We start from the raw sequence: 12729 nt of genomic DNA, 5'->3' as shown, positions 1-12729 counted from the left end.
TCAAGTATTTATATACTTTCTCAATAAAAATGAATCAGTTAGAGGGGTTATATTTTTATGTAAATCAGGATATTTGAACTATCTTGCCTTTTAAAAATACATGTTTTTATGTTGCAGTGCTGCATCACAATTATGTCAACACGAGCAGACTAATAGAGATGGAGGAGAAAATTCTTTAAATTCCAAATAGCTCCCTAAGCCAAGCTATCTCATATCCTGACTTTTCCCACAATTCATTCCTGATAAGGAACATGATTATAATACTGTGTTGACTTGAAAAGCCAGATATTTGAACATGCCAGTAGTGGTTTTGTGCCACAATGACTAGCCAAAGCAGTGTGTGATTTCAAATAACATGCTGATTTCAAGACATTCACCTCTCAAGGGGCCAGCTCCACAGCTTTCTTTTTCTTATTTTCTTTTTAAATGGAATCTTGAAATTAATTTGCAAGAACATTTCAGTCTCAGAAGTCCTCTAATAGATACCTTTGGTAGAGCTAAAAAGGGTCTTTTTACATGATAACTAAGAAAATACAGTAGAAAAGGCTTCATATTTTCACTGCAGGAGACATTTTTAATCATTACATCCATTAAACAAAAACAACCCGTGGGTAGCAAACGTGTAACTCGGAAACTAGAAAGACATCTGTCCCTCCTCATAATTATTCAAAATTGAACAACAAATTATAAGTCAATATAAAAAGATTGTTGGCCTGAAGAGAGGAACAATTTAAAGGTTTGACTTCAGGGAGCAGTCACTAGCAGAGCTGTATTGCCACAGGTGTGACACTGCAGCTGAAACCCTGTCAAGAGCAGCAACAGCATTTAGAGAGGCTGCTAATGAAGCACACATCCACAGAGCATAATTGTGCTGCTGAGATTCTGCTACTGAGTTTACCCAAACAGAAACTGGTCATTAAGTTAGCCAGGGAACTGCATTCAGTCTGCAAAATCCAGAGTAATTTAGTTCTTGTCTTACAGTTAAGAGCAAAATACTGCTTGGTGCAAAAGCAGTCCGCCTGGCAGGGAAATACCTACTCTCAAAAATGGGCATCAGCAGCAACAGGTGCAGAGCAACCATTTTATGGTCCAATGTTTACAGATCAACAGGCTCAGTGAGGTCCAGCCCTCGACTGGGCGCTCCTGCAGAATGAATAGTGACTGGAACAACGCTGGGAGCGAGTCTGCATTTTGGATTATGGTACTTTAGTAACAGAGGGAAAAAACCCTGTGCACCATGAAAATAATGAGAGGAAAAACAAGGAAAGGGAAAGGGAAAGAGCCCAAGCATGAATGCATTTAGGAGTCTTAACTCCCAGGCTTCTCACTCTCAGAAAATTCCTCAATTTAACCTCACTGATCACTCCAATCCACATTCTGAAAACAAGCCACGAAATATAAATTACTAAAATCAGCTGAGCACTGATTTTAAAACAGATGCCTGATTTAGTGTTGCTGGCAAATGGAAATACAAGTCACATCTCTCTGCTGGAGTCTGGGGTAATTTACCACAGAGGGGTGACAAACAGTTATTTTACACAATCTTCTGATTCTCACGGTAAGTCCAGGTTCACCAAAATATGCTGGTCAAAATCTGGATAGCATTTCAAAGTATTAAAGCATGTTTCTAATTCTGTTGAAATCTAGTGAAGTTCCTCTATTAATTTTCACTTATTATTCTCCCTCTGTAGGCTGTGCAGCTCATGATGATGTTGGCCAGCCACTGATCCCTCAAAGCAAGGGTGGAAAAGAAAGATGGAAGCTCTCCTTTTTCAGGGGTCTTAACACTTTGTGGCTTCAGGTTTTATTTCAAGTGTGAATCTTGAAACAGGTTTGCCTTCAGATCTTCATAGAATTACATATTCTGAAACAGAGCAGTAAAATTATTTCAAGAAATTTTGGTAAATAGATCAAAATAAATACATTTTCAGAATTTATATTTAATGCTGACTAGGGCACTCAGGCTTGTCGTATAAATGAAATCTAAACATCTATTGCCTGTTTTGTAATAGATTTCCTATGTTGACAAATGCAGAAGAAATGTGATAGTACAGCAATAAGCTCTGAAGACCAAACGAGGGTTTTGTGGTCATTTTAAGGATGGCCAGTTTATACACAAGATTGAACATGACACACAAAACAAAGGACAGTCAGGAAGTAAGTAAAAGGGAACAGAATAACACTACTGCCTGCTCCTGCCATAGCTTTACCTTAGAAAAAATGACATACTTGTACATTTTAGACTTGATGAATAGGTGAAGCAAAAAGTGGCAAAAATTTATCACATCTATAACCTAACCCTGCCCAAGAAGGCTTTCCAAAAAATTCAGTTCACTCATGGCAATAAATGTCAGAACTGCAATTAAAACTTGGCCCATCCATTTCAGAATAAAATTACCTACTACTCTTGTTTGACTTTGGGCTGCAAGACTTCAGGAGACCAGAAAATGGAAATACCTGCCTGGTTGAAGCTGCCTCAGTGGCACTCTTAGTGCTACTGTGAAATACAACTACCTCAAACCTGCTGGCTGAGCTGATGACTTCAGGCACCACAGATCAGCATCTTCCCTGGTAGGAACTTAGCCATAACCACTGTGTGGCTCTGCTAAAATCAGCAGAGTTGCTGTGCCAAAGAAGCAGGAGGTCCCACCAAGGTAAACAGAGTCACCACATCCTGATAAGCATTCGGGGAAGCAGGCTTATTTCAAAGAAGAAATTGTTAGTCAAATGTCAAGTATTTATTTTAGAAGCATTAATATTTTCATTTTGTCTGCACTGAGTCCAATGAAATGAAGTCTATTTATTGTAACATAACATGGTTGCTTAGTTAAGTGTCCAACACCTATCATCACTTTTGTTTCAAGAGCCCATTCATTCACTTTTCCACAAGAGAGGTTAAAAAAAATCCTATTATAGATATTTCAGAACATAAATGAGAACTCCTGTGAATTTATTTTATCTGTAGACTGTTTCTATTGAAGTCACTTGAGACAAACACATTCAGTGTTTATCACATGCAGTCCATGCATGTGTTTAAACAACAGTTTAATCTTTAGAATGCTGATTTTCACAGCAGTCCTCCTGCAGCAGATTAATATGACGCACAGCAGAAATTTGAAGATGCAACAGCAAGAACCACCAAAAAGGAAAAAAAAATTCACAATGGATGACAGCTACTGAAATCACTCAAACTAATTTAAAGTTGCTCTTTTGATGGGCATATTTGTATCCAGTATAAAAATGGTTCCTTCTAATTAAGGGGGACTATTAAAAGGACTTGAGAAGGCCAAGTTCTTCATTGGCAGCAGGGAAGGGAAGCATAGGGAAGGCTCTAGAGAGGGAGCCTGCTCTGAACAGCACTGGAAATAAAGAGCAGCATTATCATGGCTGTTCTCTGCTCCTTGCAAGGCTTGTGAGCGACTGCAGTCTTGTCGCCACCAGGATGTTTCTGTACAAGTACCAGTGTGTGCACACCACTAAATACTAGTTCTTTTCACTTCTATTTTCCTCATCAAAAATGGATTATCTCAGATGTGAATTTCTGCTCTGTTCCTCCTTGTCAGCACTTAAAGGGCCACTGTCCCTCCCCTAAAAGTGAACTATTGCACAGGGGCTGCTGAGCCATGTGTTTGAAGGAGTTAAGCCAAACCACAGCCAGCCTTCTTGAACAAATGCATAACAGAAAGCCACAGCCTCAAGTGTGGTTTGGATTTCCTGCCTGACACGGTTCTGGAGCCTGGGAGTTTCACAGAGCTCCAGGGTATGGCAGTGGGAGTACCAAAGGGAGACTGACAGATGCCAAACCCTGCTAATTTTCATCTACTTATTCAAATGCTGGGTATTACTTCTTGCTTTCACTGTCCACCACCACCACATTAATTTTCAGTCTTGTTGCAAATGTCATACATGAGGCTGAAGCACAATTTGGATTAATCCAGCACACGAATAAAAATATTTTGCCAGGGTCACCACCAAAACAGCTGGCACTGGATGTTTACAATTGCTGTCATTCTCTACTTTCATAATCCTTTCACAGTGGGCTTTTTGCTGCTTGGCTCTCCCTCCAGAGCTACACTCATCACACACCCAAGCTGATATTTTTGCAGAACTGCTGCTGGACAAGAGGATGCAGCTATAGTGGCTCTCTCCCTGCCTTTTCATACTCTTTGGCCATCAACCTGAACATAAGAAAATCCACAGGTTTTTCCACACTTCTGCCCAACCCTTTAACATTGAAAGGACAAGTCAATGGGTTTTTGATTTTTAAGCTCAATTCACTATTTTTATAGTTTTGGCAAAGCCAGTAGAGCTAATTACAGTATCATGAGTGAACATGACTTAAAGGGGGGTATGAGTGGGAAGTATCATTAAGAAATCCAACCCAGAATTTCTTAGGCCTACCAGATCCTGGCAGGGAATTGGAATTTCGCCCACTCAACAGCACACTGGATGGGAAGCATCAACTTACTGTATACACTGACATACTGTATTAGTGAGGCCAAGATGTTTACTCTTTTTCCCCTTGGTTTCTATCTTCTGCATTCAGGTAAGAAAAAATCTTGGTTTGGATATGTCTTTCATAATGTGAGCAGCCTAACAGAGGACAGACACATAACAAGAGGTAATTATGGGGTCCAGACCATCAGCAAAGTGCTTCTAACCAGGGTAACTGACTGCTGAAAGTCTGAGGAGAATCCACTGTTTCAGTACAATTTTTGCAATAGGAAATTATTCTGGCCCAAATCAGCTATAAGGATTTTATCCAGAAATTATATAATGGAATTCCATAGTTTATATTATTCAGGAAGCCTAAGTTGATGGCTTTCATTTTTTTTTTTTAAGACACAGAAGTATTATCAATCTTAACTGCGGTTTTCATATTCTCCTAACATATGGTACAAAAACTCCTTCTAGTTCTCTGCTAGCCACTGCATTAAGAAGTGAGTCATGTTGTAATTAAAGTTTAATGACAACATCTGTTTCAGCTAACCCGACAGAAGAGTGGTTGGCCCACAGAGAACTATTCTGCTTCTTCTTTCACTCAAACCAGAACTGAGTGGTTATTCAGCCTCAACAAAATTGGAAATGGGACAACAGCAACATTTCAACTCCTTTCCCCAAAATAAAGATCTTTCAGAAGCACTTCTAATTCATTTACAGATAAAATCCTGCCTTAACCCAGCGGGATGGTACATAAGAATCAGTGACAGAGAACACTAAGGACTTCTGTGCACACAGAATACTCTCTTGGGCTGCAGCCTGCTAACAGAACAAAGATGACAAAATACACTGGGAAAGGAGTAATTTGCTTCATGGCTAGCTAATTAGCCAAAAGCCTCCTATCACCACTCAGCAGCATGTGACATTAGAACACCCTTGGCCATCCTCACTTTTACATTCGGATACAATGCTTGTTCTGGATAACAATAGGATGGTAAATGCCTATTGTGCTTCCCCCCATCTTGCACACAGACTCGCTCTTACTGAATAAACAAGGGGGATAAAAAATCACCAGCTCCTGTACACTGTATAGCAAGCATTAATGAATAAGTCATTTATTGTTAATGTGCTAATTAATTACAGCAAACACAGCCCACCACTTCTAAAAATACAGCAGGCATCACTGTCTCAGCCCCATGCCTATGCTAATGACCCAAGTAACAAATCCAGTCCCTATGATACTAGAAAAAACCCAGACCTGTTATATATGTTGCTTGCATGTGGTACTCACAAGAAAAAAAAGAAAAATCATACCAAACCAGAGTTGTTAAAATGTACTTAAATGCACTAATTTTGCAGCAAACATCAATGGCATGCTAAAATTAATCTTAAAGATTTAGATGATGCTACTGTAAAATGCTACATTAGTTAATTAATGGCATATTAACTAATCAGATGCCCAAGAGCTACCATTACTGTTTAAACCATCATATTGCTGCCAGGAAATAAATAATGTTTGAATGCTACTTTTAAATAAAACAAAAAAACAACATAAAAATGAACCATAACCAAACCAACCACAGAACTAATACAGAAGTTGCAAGTATCTATACTTTTATAACCTTTAAACTTTAAAACAACAACAACAACAACAAAAATCCTACCATCTGGCCAACTACTGCCTCTGGACTCCTACAGGTCTCTTTCCACCACAGCACTTCTCCGGTATTCAGCTTCACTTGTCCATATGCCAAAACTACACGAAGCTTGCAAAAACCACTTTATGATATGTGAGATACACAAGATTCAGCCCTTTCCCTAAAGAAAAGGTCTGCATGTAGGCATAAAATATCACACCAAAAAGAGAAAGCTGTGAGCCGTACCTCTGAGACCCAACAACTTGCACAAAAAATAGTGAGCAGGTTTTTTTATTATCAAAATGTACATCTATTCTTTCCACCTCAAAAAGCTAATCCAGGGTTGCTTTTGCAATTTTGATAAACTAGTGGTTTCTGGATGAAAGTAGACAGGCCAAGTCTTGCAAAAAACTGGGAAAAGGAAAAAAGGTTAAGCAAAGTGGAAATACATGGATAGCTGGCAAACCAGAATCATTGCTTAGCTTACAATGAAAACTGACAGGACGCTAAATTCTCCCATTTGCCTCTCAGGAAAGAGGAAATAACTGCACCATGGTAATAATACCTATTTTAGGACCATTTGCTGTCACACCAGATTGATTTTTTTTTGTGTAAGCTTGCCATTATTTTGCATTAAAGTCATAGCTTGTGCTCCACAATTGATTCTGTTTACAACCAAAGAAACTTCCCAGTAAGGTCACTGAACTGCAATAACCCTCAGCTTTTAGCCAGCTCCTGACAGGACAGCATTACCTCCTGATAAAGGCCTTTTCCAGCTCCTCCCTTCACATTCTTGCCCCGCCCTTTTTTAAGCAAGAATCAAAAAGCGAAAACTGGCACAAGAAAAGAGTGACATCCATACAAATGTAACATACAATAATTTACATTCCTAACTTTGTCAGTATATTCTGTAAGACCAGAATACAAATTCTCTCATTTTCTAAGACAAACTTTATAAACAATCAACAAATCCTCAGCTTCAAACAAACAAACAAACAAACAAAACCCCAACAACCAAAAACTCCTCCCCAACCAGAAAACCCAAACTGGCATTCAATACACAGCATCCAAAATTTCCTGTGTTTGGATGCAGTGGAACCATGTTAAGGAAGCCCCACAGTGAGCGTGGCTGCATCTGTCAAATCACTACAGATGGAAGTCTCATGGAGAGAGAAGTCCTTCATCCTGTGTGGGTTTACACAACTCCTCACAGGACACTCTGCGTGGGACACAGCAGCAGGCACCAGCATAAGCAAGAATTGGGGTGAATCAGGTCACTGTGGAATTGTGCTGAATGTGCATTTCCTTGCTGCATCCCTGAGCTCTGCACACAAAAAGATACCTCAGGATGTACCCAGCACTGCAATTCGAAATAGCAGAATGGCAAGAATGGCACACGGTGCTGAAAAAGCTCTACAATAGGATCTCTCCTTTTAGAGGAGAAAAAAAATGTGTTCATTTAGCCTCCTTTTAGTAAAAACACCCAAAAAAACCCCAAACCAAAAACCAAAACCAACCAAACAAAAAATCCCCACCAACCACAAATAACCAAAGCACAAAACCCCACCATCAAACCCAAACAACAAAAAAACCCCAACACCTCACAGTACAACTCCAGGCACACAGCATGGATCACTGGAAAGCTCTAAGCCAGAAGAAAAATGGCCACATCCAAATGTAATTTTAGATCTGATGTACCAGATGAAAAAAGGAAACCTTCCAGTTTGAAAAGATAAAGTCTTATTCTGTCTTCCCAAGGAAGATGTTTTTAACTATGAGGGTGGTAAAACGCAGGAGCAGGTTACCCACAGAGATGGTGGATGCCCCATCCCTAGAAACAGTCAAAGTGGCATTGGACAAGGTTCTGAGTGGCCCAATTTAGTTCACAGAATTCACAGAATGACTTGGTTGGAAGAGACCTTAAAGATCATCACAAGTCCAACCCATACTCTAACATCTCAACCAGACCATGGTTCAAGGTGTCCCTGCCCATGCCAGGTGTTTAGATGGCCTTCAAAGGTCCCTTCCAACTCAAAATATTCTATGATTTCATCACAAAAAGTTAGCACACATTGACTTTCATTGCTATCAGAAAGGGGAATACACAATATACAACAGTTCCCCCTACAAAAAAAAATCTTGCTTGTTATTTTATGCTAATTTAACCCTATGGAAAAAAATATAAAGTAAAACTAAAAAATCTGCACTTGCTATTTTCCAGATTAATGTAATAGGGGTTGCACCAAAGAAAGGAAGGTCGAATCCTTCCAGTGGTCAGAATGACAGGCAGTTTTCCCTCCTGCTTCTGCCTGACTGTTGTAGAGTAGCATTAGATCAAATAAACTTCTGAAAATATTCTCGGGAAATAAGGCTAGGAATCCCCTGCTGACCCATTTCTTTAAATGTTTAGCAACATAGCCAGAAATTTTCTTTTCCTCCTTGGACTGAGATGTAATTCACAATCCTTTTCTGACTACATACTGGTTACATCAGAGACCATGTTGACTACGTGCAAGTTCAACAGAAGTTTGTAGCAAGCAAGACATTCTAGCTCCACATCACAGATGCATATTCAGTATATATCAGACAACAGAACTCTGTTGGGTGCCACAAGAAAATCCTTTCAAAGGGCAAACAAAACTAACTCTTGTCAATTCAGAATTGCATAGTTGCAAATGCCATCTCTGCGATGTCTTTTCTCTCCTAATACCCTTACCCTTCTGCTCCACTTCTCCAGTCCATCCCCCTGTATGAAAAGTTCACTGCCTTTGAGAATTAGCTCTCTGAAACATAAGGCACACCTGATGTGTTTGTTTCATAAAACAGCTGATATGATGTGGCTTCATCGTTGGCAAGGTCATTTCATCTACACCCCAGTCTAAAAATAAATATTAAAGAAAAAAGTCTTCAGGAATGGTAATTCCCAAATTTAACCCACACAGAGAAGAACAACAGGAAAACTAAGACGTTTATGTGTGTTCACAAGTGTCCCTTTACAGCAGTGGATCAAAACTTGCTTGAATCTACAGAGAATGCTACCAGGTCTAGCAGAATTGAAAGAGAACCCCCACACGTGGTTCCTTACCATGGTGATATTTTCAATCAATAATAATGTGTTTGCCTCCAAAACCGGACCCAGCTGATAGAAACTGCGGAAACCTCATTTATTCTGAAAAGAAGTATTTTCAAAAAAACCCTGTTGTATTCAAATGGTACAGCTCATCAGGTATCTTCTGTGTAACAACCCTTAGCAACTGCCTCTATTCCACACTGTCCACAGCAGGGAGAGTTTCCTTATCCTGCAAAGTCACTATTGTCACCAGGTCCATGCCAACACTGACCCTGGAGACAAGCACAAATCAGGAGATTTCCATCTCCTTCGCTGAAGAGCCTGGACCTGGCAGTCCGGGCGCCCTGGTGGCTGCCAGGGGCTGGCAGCTGCTGCCACCGGGTGGCTCAGCAGAGAGGGACAGCCAGAGGTGCTGGGGACACGGCTCCTGCCAGCAGGGAGGGATGCTCCATCCTCCCAGGGGATGCTGCCCCTCCTCAGAGGGGGCTCAGAGCTCCGCCAGGCTGCTCTGCTGCCCTTTCTGTAGAGGGTGGCATCACCCAAAGAAGGCTGGGAGAAGGATCTCTGGGGAAAATAAATTAAGCCACAGGAGATAGTGATCTCTGTAAAAAAGAGACTGGAGGCTATTAAAAATTCTTCAGAAGAGGGATTCTAGTCAAAGCTGGAGCTATAAATTAACCAACTATTGGTGCATGCTTGGTATAATTAACATCACTGGGGAAAAAGAAAGAATAAAGAAATGAAGGATAGCTTGAAATAGATCCAGCCAGTGGGAGAATAACTGAGCAGGGTCTGTAATTATTTAAATCACAAAACAACAAATAATTCACCTAGGGAAAACAGTTCAAGCTTATCTTTTATCCCTATAAGATGTAAAAGCATTTTAGTAAATTGTCCAGAACTGAAGGGAAAGGCATATACAGCAGTCATTCTCAAGACAACATGAAACTTGTACCTGTCAAAATATTTTCTCTGATTCTTACTGCAGTAGTTTCATTTGCACCTTCAGTCTACTTTGATTTACTCACTTGACCAGGGTAAAAGAAGACTACAGAGCCCATTTGTACCACACTTCCTCTTTTTTTACCCCCATTTTGACCTAATCTTAAAATGAAAAACAAAACACAAACCCAGACTGTCATTTGCAAAGTGGTAGGAGAATTGATATAAGATACTTAGTAGTGGTAGTCAGACCGGTTTTGGAGTTGGAAAAAAATTTTCCTCCTTGTTGTGTCAGTTATCAAAGGCTGATCAGTGTGTCATGTTAGATAACCAGCTCAGTACATAGATTTGGAACATGGAAATATTTAGCAGTTTGTTAGTAAATAATTAGCTTTAAAGACCACATATCACACTGCATATTGACTTTCTTCAATTAGTTAAAGAATTTGCTGATCAAGGGTATGGATCACTGGATGGTGAGTTTAAACCCACCAACAGTGAAATTCATGCTTAATTCCCATCTTTAAACTCACAGCTCCCACATGGACCATAGGCTTGACTACTGGTTTAGCTCACTGGTAACAAGGGAGTAGTGATCAAAATATACAGAAAGTTTAAAGGCCTGAGATTTTGCTGGTAGAAAGAAGCAGATGGAGGCAAACTTGCTTTGCTGTCTCCCTTCCCAAAGAAAGAAAATGAGAGATCTGCATTGAGAAAGGACACAGTTTGAGATGTACAGTACACCATGCCACGGGGCTTTACAACCAGTAATACTGGATCTACTGCAAATAACTGGTAGAGCAAATGGCAAGGAAATGAGGTAATAGCCTCAGCACACACTTAGCAAAGTTGAAAGCTAGTTCTAAAGTCCACTTGAGGATTCATCAGACTCTGGCACTATATGATCAGTGTTGGAAATATTCATACCAGGAATTCAGGTTCATGTGCCAATCACACTATATTATCTCACTGAGAAAAGATGATTTTAAACAAAACCAGTTTAAATGGTTTCCATAAATAGTAAGAAAGACTAATTATTAATTATTCATGCTCCATTTCTTTTGTACTTGAAAGAAAAAAAAATCCTTACTGTATTCAAAAATATTTCACTCATCCAAGTTTTCAAACTAGTCTGCCTTAGTAACATCCACATGATCAGCCTTGCCCTAACCTCTCCTGCATTAATGTTAGACTACTGCTTCTTTACTGGAGTTCTATTAGCATAAAATCAACCTGAAGTTGTAGTAATAAGGTTTCCCTTATCAGGAAAATGTTCTTCATCCAGCAGGTGGTTGGGCACTGGAACAGGTTCTGCAAGGAAGTGCTCAGCACCAAGCCTGACAGAATTCAAGAAGTGACTGGACAATAATCTTAGGTACATGCTGTGATTTTCAGGGTGCTCTGTGCAGGCCCAGGAGTTGGACTCGATGATCCTGATGCGTTCCTTCCAACTCAGCACATTCTATGATTTTATGATTTCCTGTCTCTTTTCCAAAACTCAGTGCAAAAGAAAAGGTTAAATGTGGCTTTCAGATCAAATAATAAAAATATCAGCAAGACCTGTATGGAGAGCAGGAAAGGGATTCACAGAAGAATACCAAGAGAAGATCATTTAAAACTGAGGCCTGCAAGAATTCTCAAAGGTCACCCAGTCTACCCTTCTGGCACAAGATGATTACATCAGTTTAGACAGTTACTTGTCTAACCTGTTTTTCAAGGCCTGCTATGATGAATCTGCACACTTTCCAGATGATGTATCACAGTGTTTTAGCATTTGTTTCTGTATTTCCCTTCCTGACATTTGATCACATTTTTTTTTGCAGTTTTTAAGAATTCCCTGTTTATCCTCTCCATTATGGATGGAGAAAAGTTTATTTTCCCTTACTGCATAAACCTTTAATTTCGTTGAACACTTGGGTTCATTCTTTCTTCTCCTCAGAGATTATTTGTTTTAGGCTGTTGACAGCTCTTTGTTTTCTTCTTGGTCCTTTCCTCCATCTCTCCGGGTCTTTGTGGGAATGTACAGCCTGCACTCAAATGCTGTACATCAACACTAAATACATCATTAGGTCTTTGTGGGAATTCCCTTTGTACTATCAAATAACATTCTCCACTTTTTGCAGTAACTCACCAAATACTTCATTGTCCTCTGATGACTGCTGAGTTAGTCTGGCTGCTTTCGGGCTCTCCTTAGCTGCTTCCTCCACCTTGGTTTCAGCATTCTGTAAAACAAACATTAACTGAGATTAGACCTTCTTTTACAACTCTCAAATAGAAACACTCTTCAAACTTCTCAATTACATTCTTAATGAATACAAGTGGTTTTGTTATCATTGCTACACATATGTGGTTTTGCAAAATATTAAGGAAAAATACTCTCAGAAAACCCTGAATTTTTTTTGAGTTTGTTTTGATTTGATTAGACTAGGTAAGTTGGAGAGTTAGAAAAGACTTTTAAACAAAGAGAGATCTTAAACCATAACAGACTTGTAAGTTTTCATCTTTCCTCTTCATATTTAATTTTATTTCTATTGACATATTCCATGTTGACTTAATGAACCAAGAGATTAGAAGATAGTACACAAATAGTTCTCCTTACACAGCAAAGGCAAGTGAGCTAGAGCTTCAAGTCTTTAACCA

The 12729-nt window shown here is 39.5% G+C and overlaps 1 protein-coding gene across 6 annotated transcripts in view; it reads right to left on the bottom strand.

Moving 5' to 3' along the window:
* The window catches only part of LOC117004642 (myelin basic protein), an 82479-nt gene that overhangs the window by 40843 nt on the left and 28907 nt on the right, over positions 1 to 12729 (bottom strand). For all 6 annotated transcript variants that reach the window (XM_033075625.1, XM_033075800.1, XM_033075713.1 and 3 more), the window contains exon 2: positions 12221 to 12311. In XM_033075625.1, coding sequence (XP_032931516.1) covers positions 12221 to 12311 — 91 coding nt within the window. The remainder of the gene's footprint in view (positions 1 to 12220; positions 12312 to 12729) is intronic.

Source organism: Catharus ustulatus, chromosome 1 (assembly GCF_009819885.2).
Source record: "Catharus ustulatus isolate bCatUst1 chromosome 1, bCatUst1.pri.v2, whole genome shotgun sequence".
NCBI classification, from domain to species: Eukaryota; Metazoa; Chordata; class Aves; order Passeriformes; family Turdidae; genus Catharus; species Catharus ustulatus.
The sequence above is the reverse complement of the archived record's forward strand: the minus strand, read 5'-3'. Positions and strand labels throughout refer to the sequence as shown.